This window comes from Parus major, chromosome 1 (assembly GCF_001522545.3).
Source record: "Parus major isolate Abel chromosome 1, Parus_major1.1, whole genome shotgun sequence".
NCBI classification, from domain to species: domain Eukaryota; kingdom Metazoa; phylum Chordata; class Aves; order Passeriformes; family Paridae; genus Parus; species Parus major.
The window spans coordinates 63,758,682-63,781,432 of record NC_031768.1 but is presented as its reverse complement, the minus strand read 5'-3'; the positions used below and the strand labels follow the sequence as shown (position 1 = coordinate 63,781,432).

The following is a 22,751-nucleotide window of genomic DNA, read 5'->3' as shown; positions in this document are numbered from 1 at the left end:
TCAGAAGCAAAAACATAATATGCAAAAGTATCTCACTTTTTTTTTTTCCATTTTAGAGCAAAACCAAAGTTACTTAAAATAGCTTAATTCTGAACCATTTGAATGCCACAATTTAAACAGCTCATACCATCAGATAAATGAGCAACCCATACTAAAAGTTAACAGACATAATTGTTCCCTGTTTATTGACAACTCACTGAGCTGACTGTAAATATAGGCAAGTAAAGCAGATGGTGTTTTTTGTTTATGGTCAGGAACATCACAATATTAGTTTTTTTCATTTTAACTTAAGCTGTACTTTTACCCCCTTTCCAAAACGTTGAAGTCAAAGTCAAGGCAATCTTAATGCTTCCTCCTGAGGGCTATACTGGGGCGTGTGGATAACTCATGTCACAGAGTGCTATAGAACACTCAGAGACTAAAACACATGAGAACTCTGGGACAAAGCAGTTTACAGGCTGCAAGTTCACTGGTGCTGAAGAGCCTGGTGCACTCCTGTGACACAAAGCACAGCCACAAAGACTGAGCTTAAAGCTGCTTCAGCAGAACTTACTGACAGAAGCAACATCAGATGCCTGTGGTTTGGGCTGCTTGCAGTTCAGCTACTTCTGCAGAGTTTTTTATTTGTGATATAGCTAAAGCCTTCAACTTCCATTCCAAAAGCAGCACAAGTGCTCAGGTCAGACACAATCAGGTGCCCACCATTCTCCAACATTCCTCAGCACCAACTGTTACATTTACAAATGGCACCAGTCCTTTACAGTCGCCTTTCTCCCACTTACCTCATCATCCAGTTGTAGACACTTAATCTACAGCCATTTGTAAACAGTGCCAATCCCAAAAGTACAAAAAAAATCAGCAGGCAGCCTCCACATGAGATTAGCAAAATTGTAGGTTTAAGTTTGTCTTTTTCTGACCTTCTTAGGCCCACACTACTTTCTTCCCACCCACCGGGCTTTGGCCAGTCCCTATTGATTTCTCAGCTTTTTTTTCTCTTTTCCTGGCCCAGAGTTCTGCCTACTTGCTTCAGGTTCAGCATTCCTTTTTCCCAGGTCAAAATTAAGGAGACAGGACAGGAGAGAGCAGATTAACAGTACTGTCCTTTTGCTTGTAGGAACATCCCCATATTGCTGCTCCTCCTCATGGAAACGGCATCAGCTTCCTACAGCTGAAGATCTGGAGATGACAGAAGGTCCCCCTTTGGCCACTAGAGTAAATATGAGAGAGAGTCAAAGATATTGCTCCTCTACCAATATAGAAAGGAAGGCAATTTGCAAGAAACTCAGAACATTCATACCATGGCAAGTTTCCTTCCAGGCCCAGGCAAACTCCCAACACTCATTTGCAAACCAGAGGAAAAGGACAGAAAATTACTCTGTTTGTCTCCTATTCTCTGCAGCTGCAATTAAAGCACTTGAAAGAAACATTGAAACTTGTTTGCAAAGGTATGTTCTTAGTTGTTGCAAAAAAGGTTTTATTTCAAGGAACACTTCACTACACCTTATCTTTGCAGTCCATCAGTACACGCAAAATAGAGCAATAGTAGGCAACTTGAACAGTGAAAAAAATCACTTTGTCCAGAATTAAAGTCATACAGCAAGAGCCCTTTCCTGGCACAGGCTCAGTTTGAGGTGGTTTGCCTCAGCAGTAGACATTTCCTTGGCTGTCTAAAAATGGTGCTCAAATAAGCGTGAAAGAGCTCAGGACAAATCACTCCCTTCAGAAATTCCAAGGCGGGGTCACAGCAGTTTGCTGCAGTGCAGAACACAGACTTTATTCCTGAAGAGGAAAAAAATTAATAGAAAACAATTTTACATCAGGAAAAATATTTAAAAAAAAATGAATTTTAGTTCTAACCACTGGAGAGTTCCATTTCCAAAACCCAGCTCAGTATGATTTAGCAAGAGTCAGTAAGAACCAGAGAGCCCATTCCAGACATAAGAACTTTACAAGTGAACACTTAACCTATTGATTTGTCTAACACTGACTGGAGCGTCAAACACTCTTCCCTAGTAAAGTGGCTGTACACCACCCAGAAACTACATTGCTTCAGGAGAAGAGCATTTAATACCGTGGATTTTACTCCTTCTCACCTGTTTTCATTTGGAGAAACAAGGCTTGAGTCTCTTTGGCATCCCTGCGTTGTCCAGTGCTCAGACAGGAACCCCAAACCCCATGACTTATTCAACAGATAATTTTAGAAACAGAGGCACAAAGTACTTACTTTCTGACAAAGCAGTATTACTTGCTTTTGACTACAGGGTGACGTGAATTATTTCAAACTTTGATTGCTTGGCAGGGAAACTAGGATTAAAATAGGATGACAGACTCAGCACCTCAGTAAGGTTACAAAACACTTGAACTGCTTTATATTCACATCTAGGGGAGAAAAGCCAATTTTCTCATGATAAGATACCAGTAACTTTATTGTCTCCAACTGATCTGCAAATCTATAAAGAACAAGTTACGGAAAGAATGACAAGCAGAGTAAAAGGAAAGATGCTAGAGACCTCCTCCACAGATTTCTTAAGTCAAGATATCAATATCAAAGATATAAATTTTAAGAGCAGTTCAGAGTGGAGAATCATGAGAATTTAACAGGTTTAACAAAATAAAAAGATGAAAGAACACAATATTTTTTTTCAATTGATAATAATATGTAAGTCTGATTATTAAAATGTCAAAGAATTTAAGTTTTTCATCTAAAAATTAAATAGGATATTTCTGATCTCACTCCTCAGGAAGTCAATTTTGTAATTTTGGAGAGAATTCTGCATCAAAAAAGAAACAGCATAAGCAAGATCAAGCAGTGAAAGTATCTTAGTAAAAACAAGTTTATTCATCATATTTTAGGTAAATATGCAAATATTCATCAAAGCCTTTTTGCCATGACTGTAAATTTTTTATTTAAAAAAATTATGTTAAAAACCAATACAGTAATTTCCATTAATGTTCTAAAAAAGTTTGTTCACATCTTGAAAGAAAATACATTAGCAACATCTCCCAGCAGAATCAATCTTTAAAAAAGTAAAACTCTAGGTGCAGAACATTTCTACAGTGTAGTATCTCTACATTTTAATTTAATCACATGATTGAATATCATTCATCTGTAGTCTCTAGACCATGAACAAGAGCATATCTTAAATAGATGATATTCAATGGTGTGTTACACATTGCCACAGATACTAACATTATTAGAAGAGTGCACAACTCAATTTCACTAACAAAGCAAGACCTTTCTATATGCTGCATTGTAACAGTTAATTTAGCTATATGCCTTTAAAATCATGTCTGTTTTCCAAGGAAAAATACTAAAAAAAACATGGTCCAAATTCTGCTCCCACTTATATTCACAGGATAAGCACCATCAAGTTGTAGTTTATAGCTGAAAAGCATATAGAGAACCAGTTTGTTTATGAGTATAAGGGAGAGAAGAACTTGCCCCATGTCTGTAAACATTCACATAAGTCTGCAGTCAAAAGTGCCAGATAGGCAGCCTATCCGCAGTACAATTATTTCATTCACAGGGGTGCTGGGGGCAAGGAGAATATTATGGAACTTTATTTTAGAGGCAAGTTAAAATGCTTTCAGGTACTTTGGAAAGACATATTCTCAGCTAGCTAAACCATACTCCAGTAAAACATAATCCACTTCTACTCAAATACAGTACAGCATCATTTCCTAGCTTCCTGTTCAGACAAAGGAGTACTCAATTCAGCAGCAAGCCCATGACAATATTTAGAAGCATAAGAAAACCCCCATACACCTCTGAGCTACTCTCCTCTTAACATATTGCTGATGCTAACAGGAGTTCCTCATACATTGGAAGAAAACATCTGAAAAACCATAAACTGACCTTGATTTGCACTCACATAAGAAGTGTGCTTCTAGACAAAAGGTCGTCTACAGCTTCAATTGTCTAGTTTCAGTCTAGATCTCAGTCTATATTAACCACATATACCATACAAAACATAACAGAAGGATAGGTGCATATTCACACTATTAAGTATACTTGGTCTCCCTATTCAGTTTGACAGTCAATTGCCCTATTTACACAAACATCTGTTTGAATGATCCTGTAAGACACCAAACATTGAACTCTTAAAATTCAAGGAGAGTCAAGGATGCTCAGCAATTCACAGGATCAGACCCTGAATCATATTGAATGCAATTCACAAATTAAGTTTGACATCTGACACAGCCTCCTGCACACATTTTACCCTCATGTTTTCCCTTTCTTTCCCCAACTCAGAACATGCTCCCACTATCGCAGAGACAGCCTTCAAAGTGAATAGGATCAGGCTCTGTCAAGCAAACACTGCAGTCTTTAGAAATGCCTGGAATTTACTGCCATCCACTCTGGGGCAGACTTGTCTGCAATGAAAATGGTGTTCCTGGTGTTGATGGATAGTTAGCAAAACCTTCAGGCTGAGCTGTATAGTTCTCCAGAGCAGAAGCAGAATGCGCCTTTAAGGAAGATAAGTAGTTAGGAAACAGCACGGATAAAAACAAGGAAACAAAAATCTAAATTAAGCAAAATTTCAGCCACAATACCAGTCCTACTCAAGCCAAAACAAATGGATTATAATCTGAAGTGTGCAAAGAATAGAGATGAGCAAGGCATCTACACAAAGATGTTAAACTGTAGTGCAACTATTACTCTGAAATAACACAGAAAGAAAAAAGCAGTTGAATTAAGGGGGAAAACAAGGAAGTGTTAATGGCTTTACTTTCCAGTGGAGTAGGCACCAGGTGATTTGGAAGGCACAGCTTAATCAGGAGCTGTAATATTCTAATGATTCTGAACTTTCCTTCTCTTCATTGCTTAAGTAAATAAATGTTGATTTTAGTGACCGGATCTTCTAAACAAGAACAATTAGATTCCCTCAATGTAATCTGCATACATCTCTACAGAACAGACTCCTGAGCTGTAAAAACAGCACAGCCTAGATGAAGTAACTTGCTTCTTCCAATCCCCTGATATTCAAAAGATATCTGACAATATGCTGCACTCTGAAAAGTACTTAGACACATGCTCCATTTCAACAACTGATGTGTCACAGAAAAGAGAAAACATTAAGTCAGGACACTCAGTTCTCTCTTTTAGTATTATGTAGAGAAGGACAAATTTCTTACAACAATCTGTACAGAGGCTGTTTTTAACAAAAGACAAGCTGAAAACACAAAGTCTGATGATAGTTTCAGTTAACTTTTTGTAGGCTGATGAGTGAAACAAGCTGTTTCATGGACAAGAAATGAAATTACACATTACCCAAAACCACTTCAAGTTTATATTATAATTCTTTTTGTGGGAATTATCAAGAGAAAGGCACAACCACAACAGACACAAATTCAAGACAATCTGATTGCATGTGCAGAGGCACATGACTCACAACAAACAGTCCACAGAAATCTGTAAATTATTCAAGTGTCAGACTGGAACTGAGTACAAATTTTCAATGGTATGGTCAGCTCGTTAGATTTAATACAAACCCAGCAAAAAATTAATTTGCATTGTATTTTTTTTACTTTTCCCCATTTTACAAAGAGTTTTAGATAATGTTCTAATCTCATTTATGAAGCATTGTACACTGGCCTTGAGTAAGAAGTTAGTATAAGTTGTTTTTTATCATCATACTTGTAATCAGTTCTCACGCAATTTAGGGGTTTTAATCTTTTACTGACTTGAACTAATCCCATGGAGTTAACAGGCAAGTACATGCTCAAGAGATCACTGGAAGTAGAACAGTATTAACAAATAGGCACATTACCTGTAGTAGTGCTGACTGTGCAGCTGCACTGTGCTGCAATTCCTGTAAGGAAGATTGTGTGGCACTTTGGGGAAAGCCAGGGATACCAGGGAGAGACAAAAGACCAGGAAAAACTGCATTTCCTGGCGTCTGTAGTCCAGAAGTCAAGCTGAAACAATGTCAAAATGAGGCTATTATTAGCAACATCTGCACCAAGTTTTATTCTGTTTCCCTGCCTATAACCTTATGTCTATATAAATTGCAAAAGCAGTTCTTTTTCTAAATCTCATAAAGGTCAGAATTTCTAAACCAAAATTCAGTCTTTACCCACCTAAAAATTATTCATACATACACAAACCAAGACTGTCTGGAACATACCTAAGGGGACTCAAAATGTTTTGTACCTCAACTGTGCTGACAACTCACACACCAAAAAACTTTACAAACAAGAATTTATGCTGACTACTTCCTTAAAACATCTAAGATATTGTCTACTGTTACCTGTGTGTGTCAGCGGATGCCCCTGTGGAATCCATTCTGGTAAAAGCCTAGGAGATGCCAAGTATCCTCATCTGGGAAATATGACCACTGAGCACCTCACTGGATTAGACTGTTGTAACAGGGAATACTAAGGCCAACCATTTAGTCACTACCCTATCAGCTTCTAAAGACAAGTGGAAATCCAGTAGTGAACTGTATTTAAAAATTATCTGCAATTATTAACTATGAGTGAAAATATTGTCTACACACCTAATATAAAATCAGAGTTTTGCTCAAGAGAAAAATAAATAGTTCTGACCTCCTCCAGAAACAGTAACATACCCAGCCTGTGCCACGAGTGCAGAGTTGAAGTTTGAGCTAAAGGCCGAGGCAAACCCTGGCAGGACCGGAGCCGGAGATGGGGCTGTGGCAGCTGCCGGCAACGGTGCAACTGCTGCTACTGCAGAAGATGCCTGGAGGCCAGGGAAAGAAGGGAGAGCAGGAGTGACAGAGGGTGTGTTAGAGACAGGAAAACCAGGGAAGGATGGGTTTGATGATCCCAGAGGTCCCTGGGCAACAGAAAAAAGGGAAGGGACAGCACTGGACAAGTTAAGCGAGAAGGGTGGAGCAGAGACTGCTGCGGAGGCGGCGAGTCCTGAGAGTACGGCGGCGGTGGAACTCACATGGGGGGCGGACACGGCTGAAGCGCTTGTAGCCGGAGTGGCCAGCAGAGACCCTGCGAGAGTGACGGGCGGGGGCAGTGCTGGGTTACCAGTAAAAGCAAAGTTACTGGTTAGCGACGTGAAAGGAGGAAGCCCATTGAACACGGGGGCAATGGGAGCAGAAGAGCCATGTGGGGCGAGGGAAATGGAAGCCAGAGAACCGGAGTTGTTCAGAGGAGCACTCAAAGAGGAGAGCCCTGACAGCGCTGGATTCAGGGAACTGGGTAAGCTGACGGGCACTGAAGCTGCTGAGGTATAAGCACGCCCGAGCCCTGACAGTCCTAGAGAGCCGTGAGAAGGGCTGGCTGAATGAGAAGGACCTTTGAAGGCTGACAGGGTAGGACTCATGGGTTCTGTTTTGACCAGAACTGGGATACTTGTGGCAGCTGGGGCTGATGAGAGCTGCTGGTCGGGATTAGTAGGACTCGTGCCATGCAAGAGGGAGGCTGATGAGCCACAGTTGACTGGCATAATCGATGGTGAAGTGGTTAAAGGTGACTGTGCAGGCAATGTGGGAGGCGTGGAACTAGAATTGGCTACAGATGGGGATGGAAGACCTGGAAAAATAGCCAGCCCAGGTGTGGAGGAACGCTGTGTGTTGGGGGTGGCTGATGGAGTGTAACATTTGTTGACAGAGGAAGTGGGAGGGTCAGAGCTTTGATTAGCAAGAGCAGATAAAGAAGCAAGCTCACTTGTCACAGCAGAAGGTAAAGCAGATGAATTGATTAATGAAGTGTCATTAGATGTCAGAAATCCCTTTAAGACAGACAAAATTGGGTTAGGCAAGCTAAGCGAGCCAGGAATGGTAGTGGCAGGAGAATTAGCAATTGTAGATGGAACAGGACTAGAAATCCCTTGGGCATTGGGTGGCAAGGACAAAGGGAGGCCAGCAAAGACTGATGACAATGGAGCAGGATTATTAGCAGAAGCAACTGAAGAGGTTGCAGAGAACGGGAGGCCAGCAAATGGTGTAGCAGCAGATGCAAAAGCTTCAGTGGGTGCAGGTGTGGCACATGGAGTGGAAGAACCTTGCGGAGCGGGCATAGCAGCAGGGATAGAAGCCAGCCCAGAGAAAACTGAGGGGACAGGGGTAGAGGTTGCACTGTGAACAGATGTGACAGGAACACCAGGCAATGAAAGGGATTTGATGACAGTAGGGGTTGGGGTGGATGGCTGGGATGTATGGATGGAAGAGGAGACCTGTCCTGGGAAAACAGGAAGGACAGGGGTAGACATGTTCATCCCAGAGATGAGTGGAGTTGCAGGTGCTAATGGATGGCTTATTGCCTTGACAGGTGATGGGGTAGGGACTGGAGTAGCAGCAGGTGTTGAAGGATTAGAACCATGAGGAGTAAAGAGCTGATTCGATTGTGCAGAAAAAGCTGCAAAGAAACAAAACCAGTAAGAAAACTTGAAACTGTCAGAAATGTTTGAAATCAACACAATAACATTTTATACAGCATTTCAAAATATGATACACAGGCAATAGCTAACACACAATGTCTACATATAAACAATGAACAGCGGGGCCTATGAAAACAAAAAGATACACACAAACACATCACACAGATCATACACCATGTGGGCTAACACTCCTTTGTAAAACACTCTGTGACATCTGCTACCTCTTCATGATCTCATGCAAAACAGTTAGAAACTCAAATACACTCTGTAAGAACATCTAAATGACACAGGTAAACAACCCTCCCTCTGGGTCCCTAACATTTGGCAGTACCCAAAACAGATCTAATATTCCATCAGCATCAGATCACCTGGGCTCCTCTGCATCCACTCTCACTGAAGGTCAGAATTTCCTTCAGAACCAGTTAATTCAATGTATCATGATTTCAGAGAAGTTTAGTCAACAACTGAAGAAAGCTGATTTCAGGTGCTGGTAGTTTCTTTCCTTCAAAATCAGGTCATTCTCTTCACTGTGCTTCCTTCAGATTTTGATTCTAAGAAGGTACACTTTTAAATTCACGTATCACACTACAATATTAAACTAACATTGGCACTTGACTTTATCAGTATTACTAGGAGTCTTTAGTCAGGTGTCTGTGATAAAAGCAAGCACCTGCCACTAAAAGTATCAGCTTGTGTCCTACAAAGTAAGTTAGAGACATCAGTCAAGCTGTAGGAGAACAGGCAGGCACACTGTGAATGGGGAGGTGGAGGTTAATGGAAAGGAGCTGTGTTTATGATCGCTGGCATGTCAAGAGTCTTGATATGCCTGCCTTTAGTTTCCTGCAGAACATGAATATGTTAATAAATCATTCCTTTCAAACAACCCTTATGCCCTAATTTACTTTTGGAATAATCTGTTCAGATGTAAGCAAGACACTCATCCAACCAGTCACACTCACCTCTCATAACTCTCTAGCAGCCTACATGACTCTGCTGTCTGATTTCTAATCACTAACACTAATCCAGAAAATTATTCTTTAAAATCTTGGACCTAAGTTGATATGACAAACTCCCATTTTGTGTATGTTGAAACTCTAAAATGAGCAAATCTGAAAAAAATTTATTTCCTTTGACATACTCTTCTCAAAAAACCCAAAAACACCAGACTGCCCAGCTCTGGATTTTATTCTTTTCTCATTCTATTTCCAAGCTGAAGACTCTCCTAAAGATCACAGTTATTTAATCCTGACAGCCAAGACAATCACTAATGAAATACAGCTGTACTAGAACCCAGAGTTGTTACTGAACTTTACTTCCCAGGAGAATATTTCATTCCTTACGCTGTATTCATTTAGCTGAATGAACTAACTGTAAAAATACGTGCACACTTAAAGAGGGGTAAATAAGAATGAATTGACTCTTCAAAACATTTCTGTAGAACATCCCTGGACATAGAGAAGGAAAGACAAAACATAACTTTTTTTTTGGTCCCTAGGAATATTTACCATAGCTAAACTTATCACAGTCATTTTGTCTATTTGCAGTATGTGTTAATATGCCCAATTCAGTGGTCATTAAATTCTCGGTTTGTATTTGTCAAGTCTAAAAAAGTGTTATCAAAGCCTTTTTATAAGTAGTTCCTAATGGAATTTATTATTATGCTTTGTACTAAGTGTAAAAAGCACCACACAAATAAAAACAATAAAAAATGCACAACTATCTTGGTAAAAAGAACAGGATCTTACAGGGTAAGACGAAAGTACAAGTAGACATAGTTGGATCTAACACTCTGGGAAAAGACATTCTAAATCTCTAAATCACTCTTGTATTCCTAGCTTCTTATTGCAACTGATTTATGAAATTAAAATGTCAGTGGGTTTTCCAATAGATTTTCAGTGTTTCAGTGTCCAGAGTTTCAAAAATTGCAAAGATTTACTGAAATATTTAAGTGCATGACATTGCAAAGGGTATTTTGATTAAGTTATTAGCATGATTTCTCACATACTTATATAATGAAGAGTATAAAAAACTTTAATAAGTTAACACAAATGAATTTTGATGTTTCAATCCTTCTAAGTACAAATGTCTGATGGTTTTTTTTTTCCTCCACTCTCAAGAAAGTCTATTCCTCATACTTTGTGGCTTCATACTTAGAAGCTTATTAAGATCCCACTAAACAAGTTGTTAACATTTTCTGAACAAACAACAAAGATACAATCAACACAAAAACCCCCCTGTGGATTTGCAATTTACCTTGATTTTGGGAAGGTTTTGCCTGGCTGGAAAGGTCCTCATTTTCTAAACAGAGAACAGCAGCTTGTTATTGAAAGGCAAATGAAACTCCAGCAGTGAATGATCCACTCCCAGCAATGAACCAGGAAAACCAGCATGAATATTTTTAAAGATATGCATGCTTTACCTGATACCACTTGATTAGCACTGTATGGTGGAGGAGCTGGTAAGCCTGGAGCTATGACATTGGCCATTGGAACTAAGCCAGCATTGTTGTAAGCACCTAAAATAACAAAGGCAATACACATCCCCATTGTCAGAAAAACCTGTATCTAGATGAACCACTAAGCATCTTCTCCTTTAAAAGAATTATTTTCAAGACTGTAAGACATTCCCTCATCAAAAAGCTAGACCAGTTAATTATCCAGGCTGGATGTTGGCTTTTGGCAATGTCTGCCTAAAGGGCATGCATTGTCATCCAAATTTTACTAATGGCAATTCTCTTAAGAGAGCTGGAAAAAGTCAGGTTTCAATTCCTTGAAGTTCCATCTTGCCTGAGAAAGCCAGCCCTGAGGAGTGGTACAGAGTGTCTGCAGCATCCCCTTTCCTATTCCTAATGTAAGGGCTGCTGCAACTCCTTCTTCAGCATTAAAGCCAGACAAATAAAGAAGCCAAACACATATCAGTAACCATGACCCTTTAACACTAGGCACTAACACTCGGAAAATTCTGAGAAAAACATCCCTTCTCAAATATTTAATCTAATATTCTTCAATATTTCTTTAAATGTTAATAAATTCAAGTGGGTTAGCAAAGTATTTTAATATCACATTCTTACAGCAATGAACACATTAAATATACCTTTTTTCCTCCGTTACTTTTTGGAGCAACTCAAACTGTTGTATTTCTGTGGTATACAGTTCTGATGAAACACATCTGAATTTAAATTGCAGGAACACAAACACACCTCACAGTGGCCCTGAATTAATCGTTTAAGAGCATAAGAACTTGGGCTTCATGGGAAAAGGTAGCACTTGAACAATACTGAAAGTGCACTAATCTGTCACACAGAAATGCTTTCTGATTTCATACTTCCATAGTAATTCCACCTGATGTTAAGATTTCTTGCTCAACAACTCTTGGCTGAAAATCAGAAAAGCAACTAATGATCACTGCATCACTCAGGAAAGAAATGTTCAAGAGGCAGAAAACAATTCATCATTCTAACCACTGACTGAAAACAATCACATTTAACAGTTTCAGGTCAGCATCTACAATCTCATTCAACACACACACACACATGTAATGTCACCAGTTATGAGTTCTGTTGTCCCAAGAGCTTTCTTAAAAAACATGTTGCAGCCTAGTAAGGTCCTGAAACCCTGAAACCTCAAAAGCTCTTTCATATCCTAAAACTATCAATATTTCTATCTTGCCACAGGTGAAATTTTGTGCTTTAAGATACTTTGGATAGAATTTCTATAAATTTGAGTTAGTCTGAAAGTTTCCTCTACAGCTTCTTGGGAACAAGTAAATCCTCGGCATAAATAATCGATCAGTCTCAGTTTAGCCACTAGTAGTGCCCATTTTTCTAAAATGGCTGTAGAAACACTTGCAGACATCAAGTTCATTAGATGAGTCAGCATTCAGAATATTTGCTAGGAGTTCTGCTTCACTTTCTTATCAGCTACCTGAAATAGTCCCTGAAATTCCCATCATCAGTGAAAAGCAAGCATCCTAACCAGAGCACTCCTTGATTTGCAGTACAGAATTTCAAGATTAGAAAAGGCTTTCAGCTGCCAGACCTAAAATTGACTAAGTATTCTAAGCTTTCTTCCAAAGAAAGGGCAATTGCCTTGCTCCCTTTCCAAAAATGACTCAAGTCTAACATCTGATGTAGCAGAGCAAAGAGAGGAGCTTATGAATAAAGGCTCAAACTTACCCAAGGCACTAGGTGAGAAAGAGAGCAATGGCAGGAAAAGGCAATCACTATTTCCCTTCTGAGATTGAAATCTACTTTTCTTGTAGGAAACTGTTTACTCTCCATTATAATAGAGAGAAGGCAAAGATGAAGGCAAATGAGAAACAGATTACAGCCCTTCAGCAAGTTCCTGCACAGTTCCACACAATTCAGGGCTGACCATATCCCAAGCTGGGTTCCACAGCAACAAGTCAGACTTGTCAAGCCAAAGCCCAAGCCTTGGCCAAACGTTACAACAAAGCCAAAGCCCTTGTTTTGTCTAACATTAATGTCTCCCATAAATTAAATATTTTGTTATCAGAACAGGATTGTTCTTATGGACGTTGGAAAATGAAGTCAATATATTATTTTTTTTATCAATCCTGCTGTCACGAAAGAAGAGGTAAAAACTAGTACCCAGAGCATGCTCAGGGAGCAGAAGCCAATTTCAGAAATGACCGTGGTCAGAGAAACTGACACTTGACACATTACTTAAAAGGCAAATGCACAAGCAATAGCATCAAGCTAGAACACACAGAAACCTTACTTGGTGCAATAGTTGCATGTGGCCGACATGGTGGGATGGGATATGGAACTGGTTTGTGTGGATTGTACGTTGATGGAGCCTACATAAACAAAAAACAAATGCAAAAAAGCAATAGTGAAAGCATTACCTAATGTTTCTCAGACAAAAAGCTATCATTAAGATACTACTACAGACAGGCATTCTTTACTACAAATATATGTGATATGAAATTTTTACATCATATCCATAGTGACTGCAAGCATTTCACTCTTTCTGAAAAGACTGAAACAAACATCGCTAGTATACCTTTAAATTTTAATAGAAAACTGAGGAGAGGGGAAAGGGAACTCCTTTCTGCCTTGTAGTTCTCACACTCTGCAGTCTTGGACTGACTTCTCATTTTACAGGTTTAGCACATTTAAAATTAGCAAATATTTCTGAACATACCTATGCCTTTAAAATAATACAGCTTTGTGGGAAACATAATAAAAGTGATAATAAAACATTTGAACAATACCTCAAAGTAGTAACAGGTTCACTAAAAGTTTGTCCCACATGCTTAAAAAATTCAAAATGTGCATCAGCTGTCAAGAAACAAGAACCTCTTTCTAAGGCACTGAGATAATTCAAGTGTCAAAGATGGAGGTATTTTCTGTGTTCATGTGAGAAATCCTCAGAGAGCAGCTCATGAGAGACTACTAAAAATGATTCTAGCTTTCTCTTCCGCTACTGTAGTTTAAATTCTGCCTTCAAATGCACATACATTGTATTGAGTAGAGAATCCTCCCCCTCTACAGATAAAAACTAGAGCTCATTTTCAAGTTAAAAAAATACTAGGTCATATTCATTACAGAAGTTTAGCTTCAATTAAACTGCTGCTCTACAGTCTGCTTGCAACATAACAGCATTACATAACAAAGCCTTGTTGAGTTGGCTGGTGGCTTTTTCAGGTGTTTTTTGAAGTTTCATGTATTTATTAATTTTTTAGACATACTGGTTTGGATGGGCCAAGTATACGGGCTGCTATTCCCTTTCCTTCATTAGTACATTCTTCTGTGTCCTTTTTGATAGGGGTTCCCTGGAACAAAAGAAAATGAAACCAAGCATTAATTTAGAAATAAACCCCAAACTATCACACCTTGCTGTACAGCTCTGCCATATTTTTTTTTTTTCTGAACTACATTTGAATTTTTGAACATTCTGAAAGTAACCATGTTTGCCATGAAAAAAACAAAACAAAACAACCCAACTGTTTGAGGCTTGTAATGAGTAAGAGCATTCCAACAGCTTGGTTTGTAGCACCGAGCTTTTGTGAAGAGAGGCAATTCTGCATTTTGACTTTCGGACATGATAACATTAATTTCAGTTAATTTTTCTGTCCCTTAAGTGTTCACAAACAGTGCTTAAGAGCCACACTGAGATTAGCAGTAGTACTGTAGTGACAATATTAGGTCACCTTCTCAACCTATCAGGAAGCCTCTTGACACCTCTCCTCATTCTGCCAAATACTGCTGGAGTTTACAATGTTTTCCTGATATGAACAATGTCTTATTTACGAAATAATCTTTACCTGAAGCAGCATAGAAGGAATGGGCAAACAAAAATAATGCAAGTTCCCTATAAATGTGGAATGGGCTGAAACAAACAAACAAACAAACCAACAAACCCACTTTGGTTTTGATTCCACTCTCCCTTCCATGTATATGAATTCTGAGTGTGGTTATACCACAATGAATCTTAAATCAAGGCTTCATTTGTGAAAAGCAAAAGCATAGGATCATGCTTACTGGAAAAATTCCATTTATGCGGCTTGGTTTGCCCTTGGGATAGGGATTGCCAGGAATCATGCCACAGGATGATATCATAGCATGAGGAGCCTTACAACCTGTTTTTGAAGCCTGCAAAATAATCAAGAAAGAATATTACTTGCTATCAAATTCAATGCTCTAAAGACAGTAGTTATTATTTCATGACATGTAGACTGCATGAATCAACCTACACAGAACAACTGAAGTCTGAGTCTCAAGTCTTATTCCAAATACTCCAAACAGTGTAAACTTCTGCCCAAGTACCCCCTGCTTACACTGAACTAGGGCTTAAGCACTTGGTGTTCTCTAAAACAAACAGTTTCCTCCAGCATAAGTTGCAATTCTGTGTCCCTTTTTCCATATGTTCCTAACGCCTGACAAAAACTTCACCTTCTGTTGCAGTTGCTCTTATCTTTTTTGCAGTTGTTTCAGCTTGTCTTACACCAGTAGCTCCCAGAAGTCCTCATGTTAAACCCTGACCCCACAATGACCACAAGGATGCAAAAGGAATCCTAACAGAACCAAGGATATTAGTTTATCTTGGTTACCTGTTCAAGAATTCTTCTGCATCTTTTCTTCTCTGACATATTAATTCTGAACAAATCTTCAATAAGGCGATAATTCTGGGCATCAACAATGTTCCTATAAAGACATTGACAGAGAATTACTGCCATTCCATTTGCATAAGTTGAAACAATTCACCACTGAAAAGTGATCCACATTTAGTTAGTCACTACCCAAAAGCACATTAAAAAAACATAATTAGTTCCGATCATAATATTACTATTATTAAAGTAAAAATCCTAGGCTTAAATATGGACTTCATACCTCAAAGTAAAACATGGCATTTGAACAAATATCAACACAGAACAATGGATGATGATGGCTAAACTTTATTGCAAAAGTACAGAGAAAAAATGAATTGTGCATCACAATAGTTCATTAGAAAGCTTTAATTACTACTAACACACAATTCCTAGCACAGCAGAAAACCAGCAGCTGCTCAATTTGCTTTATGCCAGTCTGGTAGAAAAAAAAACTTTTCATCTCATTTAGAATGAAAAAGATAATTCCTAGTAAATCTCTCTAAGTTCTGCAGAGCTAGTGAAAGCCTTCATATAGTTCCAAAACTGCTCCTCTCTCTTCTTCCCCAAAACTAGACACACCACAGAGAACAAAGTATGTGACTACAAGGAGACCAGTGCCTGCTTCTACCCACCTTTTTCAAAATTCTGACCAATTTTTTACCAGTACTTCTCTGTCAAATGTTACCTGTGCCATCCAAACTATTGGAAATACAATACAGCACCAAAAAAGGAGGACTCCTTAAAGGAGGACATTAGACAGAAATTAAATCAGCAGAACATTGAATGAAGCCATAAAAAACACCTCAAAGAACAGTATTAAAATATGACCAAGCTTTCAGCTTTGTTTACTATTCCTAATTAATGAAGTAAGCAGAACACAGATTTGGGCTAGGATTTGTTATCAAATGACAAACAAACCCAAACAACCCCAAAAGGAACAACATTTCATAAAATAAATCCCCTGAACCAAGCAGAAGAGTTCCATTTTAAATATGTGTAATAGATCCTCTGAAGTAGCTCTGTTCACTAGGAAAACCCCAACTTTCTCTGTAAATACAAATTTAGAATATCTAAACTTTTTTTTTTTTTTTAAGAGACAGTAGATTTGTCAGTTTAAGAGATCCATTTACTTAACTCATTTCTACATATGGAACATTTAGAAGACTTTTCAAAATAGGGTCAATTCCCAGAATTGTCTGCTCTCAATACTTCCAGATTTCAGTGAGCAGTGAAATAAACTTAAGGCCCTCTAGGTTCTCAACAACATTTGAAGACCACAGTAAAAACATTGCCAAAGTGGCAGTCTTCCAGCAGGCAGGAGCCCAAACAGCAGCAACCACAAGACTCAAATGAACTGTGGAATTTTCCACAATCACAGAATTATTGGTTGGAAGTACCTTGAATATCACCTAGCTCCAAAGCCTCTTCAGGTGAACAGAGGCATCTTTTACCAGACGAGGTTACTCAGAGCCCCATCCAGCCTGGAATTGAACATTTACAGGGATGGGGCATCCACAGCTTCTCTGGACAACCTGTGCCAGTGCCTCACCAGCCTCACAGCAAAGAATTTCTTCCTAATATCTATTTTAAACCTGCTCTCTTTCAGTGTGAAGCCATTCCCCTTATCCCGTCACTCCATCTCTCTTGCAAGCTCCCTTCTGTTACTGGAAGGCAGCAATTAAGTCACCCCAATTCATTCCAGGCTGAACAAACGCAATTCTCTCAGTCTTATGTCTACTTCTAATTATTCTTTTAAACAGCCCCATCAGTAATGGATTTCTGCTTTACCTTAACCAGGCACAGTGCTCCCTTCCAGGAGTATCTAAAGTTTAATATCCTCAAACATGAGCTAAATCAATCTAAGTTAAGGAACACAGCAGAAGAGATACTTACGAAGCTAAGATTTCAAGGGCTATAAGTTTATCTTTACTGAATGTGAAGCAGTTGAGAATATTAACCATCTTTGATGCTGGAACTGCCACTATTTTCTGATAAGAAAAAAAGAAAGAAAAAAGTGTGTATAAAATAAAGCAGTTACAACTATTTTAAACTCAGAATACAATTCAGTAACAGCTTCATATCATGTATTTCAGTAACTTTTCATATCCTTTCCCTCCCATTGGGAAGGAGACTCTATATGCTAAATTATTAAAAAGCAGCTCCAAAAAGGACTCACCAACCAAAAGCAAAGAAATAGAGAGAGTTAACAAGAGTTACAAAGGGTTACATCTTTTCCTGTGATACACAGAAAAGGAAAAGCTACTTTAGTCAGAAGAGATACCCCAATTAGAAGTTTGACATTTCATAGCTTGATACCTCTGAAGGAGATGAAGAAGAAACTTTGAAGATTTTAAAGGGTATATTGACTCATCAGTTGAAAAGTAGGTGTCATAAAATTGACATTAAGAAAGCAAATTTATTCCACAAGATCATGTCACAAGAACTTACATGTTGTAAAGCTTTTATTGCCTTAAGCTGTGGTTCTGCCCAGGAGAAGTATCTCAGTAATTCAACAACCTGTAACAGTAAGGCCTTCAATTAATCCTTCAGATATATTAAAAATGTGTACTAACAGCATCAATATGACCTTTCCACTTTTGTAGCACATTGGTATACTGCTAAAAACCATCTGTCTGTGATGTTTGATTGTCAGTGCCTACCAGCATCTAGCCTTCTTTTTATTTCTAAGTAGGCACCTAGAAATTCTGTTTTATGAGACAAAGATTTTTAATGGAAATATTTAAAATATTTACTTTTTGACATATATTAGAAAATATTAATAACAATATCACTGGATTAGAATAAGAAAAAAAAAATAAGTATCTCTGAAAAAGCTTATCAACAATCATGATCCCAAACAGCATATTCCCAAACATATACCAAAAAAAAGCCAGCAGGAAGAGAAAGAGGAAAAAGAAAACCTACATAATATCATATATATTATTGCTACATCTCTAGACAATACAAGCAAAACAATCCTAAATTACATCACAATAAATTTATACCCTTTTCCAGCCACAAGAAGAATGAAAATGTAGTGATTTTGAAAAGCAACTTGGAACTCTTTAATAGAGTCATGCTATTATCATGCTATAATAATAAAGAATTAAATCTCCTTAGTTAATAAATATGAAAAGCTATTATAAGTATGATCAGCCTCAGTATGACTGGGGACAATTAATTTGTATTACTGAATACACAAAAACAATAGCTCCCATTAAAAACCCATAACAGTGTTGACTTTACCTGTTCACTGGAAAAGTATCCATGAACATATTCAATAGCTTTTAATTTGTACTCTGTCAATACTGCCTAAAAGATATAGAAAAAAAAAGGATGCATAATTAGTGACTCAAAAGTTGTAATTATAGCACAACCATCTGCTGATCTATTAATCTAAAATCTGCCCCTACAAACTGACATTTGCAGCAATTACACTGCAGCATTTTGAAGTTAACAGTGTATTTCTTAGGTAACTGAGAACAGTGAAAAGCAGGAAGATGTGATTTAATTCTTCTGTTAAAAAAACCTAATTTTTTTATTTAGTTGATTTTGGTTTTTTGTTGCTGCTTATAACTGTGCTGAGAGAACATCATCACTCTTCTTTTTGCTCCAATGATTTACATCAACTTTAAGTTAACCAAGAAAATACTACTGATTATTCAGGCAATCTCTTTGCATGGCCCCTGTAAACTAACTGACAAAGTATTTTACTTCTGTGAATTTATGAAGGAATTGGATAACAGTTTATACAGACAGAATTAAATACACTACAGAGATGGATACTGTCTTACATTATCCTTACACTTTTCAAATTTTTACATGCAGTCATACTAAACAAAGCACAGTACTTTAATGCAGCCTTTTGGGTTTGTGGCAAGACAGTTTTGTTGATAACCACGTGAGCTGTCTAATAGCCAGCTAACTCCTTCCTCCCTCCTCTGTACCCAGTCCTCTGTGACAGGTACAGGATGTAAAGAAGACAGCTAACAGCTGCATTCCTGCCCCAAGCCGGTGAAAACTTCTTTCTTCCACAGTATCCCAAGTACCCCATCCAATGCTAGACCTCGTGTATTCTCAAACCACCTTTAGCTATACCCACACACCCACTTCCATCTTCCTCCCAACAGTCCTAGAATCCACCCCTACCGCTCGATTTTTTGTTCCTGTCCCTCCACACAAACACAAAGGTCTCCATCACTGCATCCTCACTGTAAGTAGCCCAGATGCACAGAAACACACTTGGATACTGTTTGAGGCAACCCTCCTCCTTTTCTGTACCTCATTAGGAGACAAACACTACCAGACACACTGAAGTCACAGGCAAGAATGAATTTCTGTTTTCATGCTCATTTTTTCTCCTACCCCTTCCTCCTCTTCATGTGTTTTGGAAAAAAGCAGGGTATGTCTTTTTTATTACTGAAACAATTGTTACTTTTCCTTCTTAAATCAACGACTGAATGACTTTATTACAAGAGTACAAACAGAAAGCACTGCTATGCATATTTATGGCAGGAACAAATAAACAAAACTCCCAAAGTTTATTTTGCTAGTACTTGTAAATGCAAACAGAGAAAAGCAGAAGCTGCACATGAAGACATTTAAATAATTATTCCTGCTAACTGTAGGACTGAAAATGGAACATGCCAACACAACAAACTTGTAAATCACATAATAAAGAAGGTTCTACCACAGAGTCAGAAATGAAGCTTAAATAAAAACATAGCAACAAAGACTCAAAATCGGCATTTGAACAATGAATGTTACACCACAACAGCACAACTATTATTAACACAGCACAGCACTGATCCTTAGATCAACAGCAAGTTGGAATACAGGAATACAGTCAGATAGCATAGAGGAAACATAATTGCCTAAAATCACATGTCTAAACCCTTTTGTCTGAAGTCTTTAGTAATCACAGAGCGTATTCTGAAGGACTGCACTGCAGTAATATAATTGAAACATTACTCCCTCCCACCATCAATCATCAGAGAAAGTATTCATGTGCTAGCCATCCCTTGATTTTTTTTCTTTCTGTGGTTCCCAGATTTTCCACACAAATTCATAAGCTGGGAGGGAAGTCCACACCCTGAAATATCTTCGACTGTCATGTTTCTAGCTATTTTATAAAGGAGACTTTATGACTATGACCTTATGCAAATATGTAGTTGTGATAAAAAGGATACCCCTGGGGCTTCTGTTTAACAGTTTTATACCTCAGTTTGGTTTTATACCTCGATATGTTGCAAAATAATAATACTGCAATTGCAGCCATCACTCCCTCACACCGAAGAGAAACTGAACTGAAACTCAAATCCAGCTGAGTTCGGATCGGAGTCCAGATAAAGGAAATTTACCTCCCCTAAACAAACCAACACAACAAAAAAAATCTACTTAAAACAAAAATGCTATGGATCGCTCTTCTGCCACGAGGAAATCTCATCTGAAACAAGCCCTTCATGTCACACTAACACACCTTTGGCAGGTAAACTGTTCTACTGTGACACTTAAATATCCTCTGCTTAACCACAGCAAAATACATCATCACAGGTTTCTGCTTCCCAGGCAAAACAAGAAACATTAATCTCAAAAGATTCTGATTTTTTCCTCTCTCCTTTTCTCCTTCTAGCATTTGGGGAAGTGTGCCAACCACCAACCTGGAGCCCTCCTGTTAAAAGCAGGCCTCCGTGCAGAGAGAAACCAGAGCCCTGCAAGTCACAAGGAAGCCCAGGTTTGTATCTCTGCCCCCCACAACCAGCAGTACTTTGCTCGGAGAGTTTTCAAACCGGAGATGCAGAAACACAGCTCAAAGCACGCATCGAAACGCAGGATTCACATCCCAGAGGAAGAAGGTGTGCACAGCACACTCCTGAGCTGTGGGAGACGTGACTTCCAAGAAGGACTAACAGGGTGCAGCTCAGAAATCTCACGTCCTATTTGTGCACTGTACCTCCTAAACCAGCGTGGAAAAGGTGGGTACTCCACACTGTCTCCGCACAGGCCAAGCAAATGCAGCCCTTCCCCCCATAGAAAACATGCTTGGATACTTTGTTTTTCTTTCTCATCTTCCTTGAAAGTCAAAATGCTGCACTAACCTTATCCAAGTGCTCATTTCAAATGAGGGCTCAAGATCATCCAGTCCCAAACACCCTTGCCGTGGGCAGGGACACCTCCCACTAGACCAGGTTGCCCAAGGCCTTATCCAACCTGGCCTCGAACACTGCCAGGACTGGGGCATCCACAGCCTCCCTGGGCAACCTGTTCCAGTGTCACTGCCCGCACAGTAAAGAATTTCTTGTTAATATCTAACATAAATGTCCCCCCCGCTTTCAGTTTGTAGCCATTACTTCTTGTCCTATGGTCCATCAACAAATGATTAAACTAACACACAAAAGGAGAATTTACCTTCCTAATTTCATCCAGCACGGTTTCAAATGATTTCTTATCCATCTTGATTATTGCATTCAATGCCGACACTTAAACGTGGAGAAAATAATACAAGTGGTTTCTTTTTTAAAAAAATAAATAAAAAAGAACACCAAAAAAAAAAAACAAAAACCCGCAGCACCAAAAAAACCCTAAGTGTCTCTGAGCATAAAAAAGGGTTTGGAAAAGAAAATAAAAAATAAAAAATGCCGGGCACGGAAGGCGGCCGGGGCTGTCCTCGGCCCCGGAGATGGAGCGCTGCCGCCTCTGCAGCGGCGGACACGGAGACAAAGGCGCCCTCCGGGAGGCGCCCGACGCGCCCGCTCCCCGCGCGTCCCGCGGGCGCTCCGGCGGGAAGGGGAAGGGGAAGGAGAAGGGGAAGGGGAAGGGGAAGGGGAAGGAGCGGAGGCCGCCCTGCTCAGCACGCGGCAGGGCGGCTCGGGCCGCCCCCGCAGAGCATCGTTCGCGGCGCCGCTGCCCTGTGATCCCGGCGAGCAGAGCCGGTACGGACCCGGGCGGCCCTCCGGGCAGGTGAACAAGGCGGCACGGGAGCGGCGTGAACCCACAGACAGCGCACCCCCTCCGCCGGTCCCGCCTCCCCGTCGTCGCGCCCCTATAGCATCACAGCACGGAGCGAAGGCCCTTTTCCACACTGGGCGACGACAGCGATGCCTGCGCGGGAGCGGCGGGAACTCGGGGCGGACTCGCCCCTCGCCCGGCTCCAGACGGCACACCGAAGCGCTGAGCGCTGCCCTGGGGCGCCGCCGCGCCCGCCCCGCTCCGCCGCCGCGCCGCCGCCCCCGGGCCCGGGCCCGGCACGGCGCGGGGAGCAGCGGCCGCCGGGGCGGTGTGG

General features: G+C 39.8%; 1 protein-coding gene across 3 annotated transcripts; it reads right to left on the bottom strand.

The window, feature by feature from the left end:
• Window positions 1-1,453: 1,453 nt before the first annotated feature.
• On the bottom strand, window positions 1,454-22,607 carry PROSER1 (proline and serine rich 1). Of its 3 annotated transcripts, XR_004497858.1 has the most exons (14): window positions 21,878-22,604; window positions 18,716-18,781; window positions 17,918-17,986; window positions 17,363-17,457; window positions 15,431-15,524; window positions 14,862-14,972; window positions 14,069-14,152; window positions 13,096-13,174; window positions 10,776-10,871; window positions 10,610-10,654; window positions 6,573-8,334; window positions 5,772-5,919; window positions 2,225-4,467; window positions 1,454-1,779 (listed from the first exon to the last, which is right to left on the bottom strand). XR_004497858.1 is itself a non-coding variant. In XM_015632377.3 (13 exons), exons 1-13 carry the CDS (start codon window positions 21,920-21,922, stop codon window positions 1,774-1,776), a joined length of 2,700 nt encoding a protein of 899 aa, XP_015487863.1. In that variant the 5' UTR covers window positions 21,923-22,607; the 3' UTR covers window positions 1,454-1,773. The 3 variants fall into 3 exon arrangements, 2 of the variants coding, with proteins under 2 accessions (XP_015487863.1, XP_015487854.1); XM_015632377.3 differs by lacking the exon at window positions 2,225-4,467 and having other exon boundaries at window positions 21,878-22,607; XM_015632368.3 differs by having other exon boundaries at window positions 1,454-4,467.
• Window positions 22,608-22,751: the final 144 nt, after the last annotated feature.

Excerpts from the sequence above, each read along its gene's own strand:
- PROSER1 (XM_015632368.3), bottom strand. The coding sequence starts at position 21,922 with ATGGATAAGAAATCATTTGAAACCGTGCTGGATGAAATTAGGAAG. Across the intron at positions 14,973-15,430 it reads GCAGAAGAATTCTTGAACAG|GCTTCAAAAACAGGTTGTAA; the intron begins GTAACCAAGATA and ends ATTATTTTGCAG. Across the intron at positions 8,335-10,609 it reads AAAACCTTCCCAAAATCAAG|CTTTTTCTGCACAATCGAAT; the intron begins GTAAATTGCAAA and ends GTTTCTTTGCAG.